General features: G+C 46.2%; 1 protein-coding gene across 1 annotated transcript; it reads left to right on the top strand.

Moving 5' to 3' along the window:
- The first annotated feature begins 401 nt into the window (after positions 1–401).
- On the top strand, positions 402–2682 carry LOC102569092 (tubulin polymerization-promoting protein family member 2). The gene is made up of 4 exons (XM_006267183.4): positions 402–609; positions 1582–1757; positions 1895–2048; positions 2410–2682. The coding sequence occupies exons 1-4, from the start codon at positions 478–480 to the stop codon at positions 2590–2592; spliced, it is 645 nt and encodes a 214-aa protein (XP_006267245.2). The 5' UTR covers positions 402–477; the 3' UTR covers positions 2593–2682.
- Positions 2683–3612: the final 930 nt, after the last annotated feature.

Raw genomic sequence — 3612 nt, 5'->3', positions numbered from 1 at the left:
TACAATATGCATTTAATCTGAATGAAATGGACTTTGATCCCGAAAGCTTGCAGAAAAGGACAATTTTCTTGCCATTTTCCAGTTGCTCTAATAAAAGGTATCATTTTGGAACCAAGAGTTCTAGTTTTTTGTATTACAATAAAAGAATTTTAGATTGAATTTAGGTTAGGTTACATTTGATTTAGATAGATTCGAGTTACATTTGGATTGAGTTTATATTAAGATTATATTTTCAGTTTGGACTGAGTTAGATTACATGTATACTAGATTAAGATTAGATTGAGATTGGATTCCAGTTAGATTAGCATTAGATTAGTTTTGAGGTTGGGTTGCCAACACTTTCAAGGGAAATGTTTATCTCTAAAATGTTTTTAGGTTTCAAGCTATGTCTTCAACTGCGACTTCTGCTCTTGGCCTTCTCTGTGATGTCATCAGAGCCTGGATGAGTTGAGTCAGCAGTGACATTACAATTAGCTTATGAGATCACAATGGATGACTCAGCCTATATCCCAAAGACCTTGGTACTGCTGGTCCAGAGTAGCCGACCTCCTCCCAGAAGATAGAGAGCTCAGCCTCACGGAACAAGGCCAAGAACATCTGCTTATTCAGGTTAGCCCATGGTTTGGAGGCACCATTATTAAAAGGGAAACTTTTTTTTAGAGGGCAAAAACAAATTCTGATTTTAGGTAAATCCAGGACTGCCCCCTAAATTCAGCAGGGTTTTTTTCTGATTTCAGTGGAGTTTCTCACTGAGGTGAGCAACTGTTTTTTCCCTTAGAGAGTTCTAGGACCATCGGGGATTTATATACATGCACATACTGTCCAGAAGAAACCTGAAGGACAGAACCAATGGTTGAAAGGATGTAGGTTTAGCTAAGGCCTACGAGGAATTTCAGCAGAACCTAAGGGAGTCGGACATCCAAATCCATTTGAAAATTTGAAGGATGCTTTGAAACACCCACTCGCAGTCCATATATCATTTCTCCTACCTTCATTTCAAGCCTAATTGCAGGTGTAACGGCCCATTAAAATGAATGGAAAATTAATACAGGGTCAGGGGAAGGGACAGGAACTTTATGTAGGAGCATATGTAGGAGAGCAGGTCATGGCTTTGGGACTAAATTGCCCATCTTTAAATGGAAATCATTGACAACTAAACTGAGGGAAGTGTGAGGTACAGAAACTGTGCTGACAGTGCCCCAGCTCTGGTGTTCCCATCTTGATTCACAAGGCAGGAGGAACAGCCTTGAGGATAGCCTGTGGCTTGTGCTATGCAGCAGCTCTGACTACATTTGTGATTTTCAAAGCAGCTCAAGGGAATTGGGTGCCCACTTTTTTTATACATGTTAATACTACTGGAAGCCTAAGGGTTTCCCTCCTGGTTCCCAGATGTCTTCAGATACCCCTCCCCCCCTACACAATTCCTAGCTGTCCTCAGCCATCGTCTAAATGCCAGATGTTCCTATCCTAACATCACTCTCACTCCAACTCTATGGCCTCACATAGTTTGTAGTAGCTCTCCTGGGAGGCACGGGGGGTCTGGGGCACCATGGCTTTACCTCTGTCTTCTCCTCTCTCCAGCCAAGGATGTCTGAATTAGAGAAAGCCTTCCGTAAATTTGCAACGTACGGGGACACGGCTGCTACTGGCAATGACATGACATGCAAGAATTTCTCCAAGCTGTGCAAAGATTGTGGTGTGATGGATGGGAAAGCTGTGACCAGCACAGACGTTGACATTGTATTTAACAAAGTCAAGTTAGTAGGGGGCAGACTGGAGATGCAGCTGTCAGTGGGGGTGGAAAGCTGGGAGATTGAGGAATGTGGATGTTTTATAATTTTTGCTGGCCCCTCCAGTTTTGCTGGGAATTGCATGAGTCTCTGTCTCGCTGCAGGACCAAGGGAGCTCGCACCATCAACTTTGTTGAATTCCAGCAGTCCATGAAGGAGTTATGTGGGAAGCGCTTCAAGAGCAAGTCCCCTGAGGAGGCACTGCAGGCTGTGTATGCACTGATAGAGGGCAAGGACCCAGCCAATGTGGGCGTCACAGTGAGTATCCCAACTCAATCTCTCATGCCACGTGTCACTCCCAAGCACAGCATCCTGCCCACTGTTCTTCCCAGCGCTTACCATGACGTAATGTGCCCAGAGTCCTCTTCCCCTCACTTCATTTGCTTAAGATCCCACCTGCAGTGGGCAGGAATATCCCAACACAGAGACTAGAAAATAACTGGGAGTGGAATTATCTTGGTGTAAATGTCATAGAGATAGCACCTCCACCTTGAAGCAGGAATGTGCCCTGGGTCATCCTTTCACCCACACAGCCCGCCCTCCCCTTTGGGAGAAGATTGATCGCATTGTGATCCTATCCCCTATCTTTGCTGACTTTTGCTATCCTGCTCTCTTACAGAAAGCCACCACAGTTGGTGGGGTGGAAAGGCTGACGGATACCAGCAAATACACAGGTTCTCACAAGGAACGATTCGATGAAAGTGGCAAGGGGAAGGGGCTGGCTGGCCGTGAGGAACTGACTGATAGCAGTGGCTATGTTGGGGCCTACAAAGGATCTGGCTCCTATGACAAGACACATTAAGTCCTAGATCCGTTCTTAGGATAACCCTACACTCCAGTTATCCACTGTAACCTGAGAGGGGAGGCAAGTAAATACCTCAGGCTCACTGCGTCTTGGCTTGTGTGCATCTCTGATTCCCAGATCTGGGATTGCAGGGGGCAGGACAGGTGGGAAATATCCAGATCTGAGACTGGAGGATTTCATCTAAGGATGAAGAGGTGGTTTTGGCTATGGTCTGCTTGGGAAGGGTTCTCAAAGAATTAACAGTAAAGGGCTTATGCAACATGGCTGGGCTTTCTCAGGTGCTCTTCACAGCTGTGAGATGGAGTCGGGTCTCTTAGACATCTTGTTAGACAGGGAGGAAGGAACAGGGAGTCAGGACTCCTGTGTTTGCCCTTTCAGACCTGTGTGACCTGGGGTAGATAGCTTCATCTCTCTGTGCCCGTTGCATTCTGTGTAAAATAGGATTTGGACACTGGGGGTTGAAACCAGAAGGATATTGACCCTATCTCAATACCTCCCAGGTACTCTTGCAGGTTGTCTCTGCAGTGGGACTGGCATGTCCTGATACCAGAAGGGCTGAGCATGCCTTGCTCACCGAAGTCCCCCAACCAGCTTCTACATTACCTTGAGGCTACTCCAGGCTTATACCCAGTACCTGCTTTCATGCCTTTTGTCCTGGGAGGGTCTGAGAGGTTTGCAGGCTCTCTGATGCTTGGACTAGCTGCTGACATGGTATAGATAAGCTGCTAGAGCATCTCCCCTTCAATTTACCTGGGTAACTGAGTTGCAAATCTGACCCTTATTCTGTCCCATGAATTTTGAGCCTAAATGAGCCATCCCCAGCAGCATTGTACTTTAGAACCAGGTTAGAGAAACAAGATACCTCTAGGCTATGAAGAGCAGTGGTCACAGGAACATACAGCTCTTTTTCATGAGGCCTGTCATCACCAGGGTACAAAATGCAGCAGTCTAGCACCAGAGCTAAATGGAGGGAAATGTCAGTCTGGCAGCTGAATGGAGGGAAGAGTCTCATTATGG

Source organism: Alligator mississippiensis, chromosome 3, assembly GCF_030867095.1.
Source record: "Alligator mississippiensis isolate rAllMis1 chromosome 3, rAllMis1, whole genome shotgun sequence".
NCBI lineage: Eukaryota > Metazoa > Chordata > Crocodylia > Alligatoridae > Alligator > Alligator mississippiensis.
Note: the sequence above shows the minus strand (reverse complement) of the source record. Positions and strands in the feature narration are given on the sequence as shown.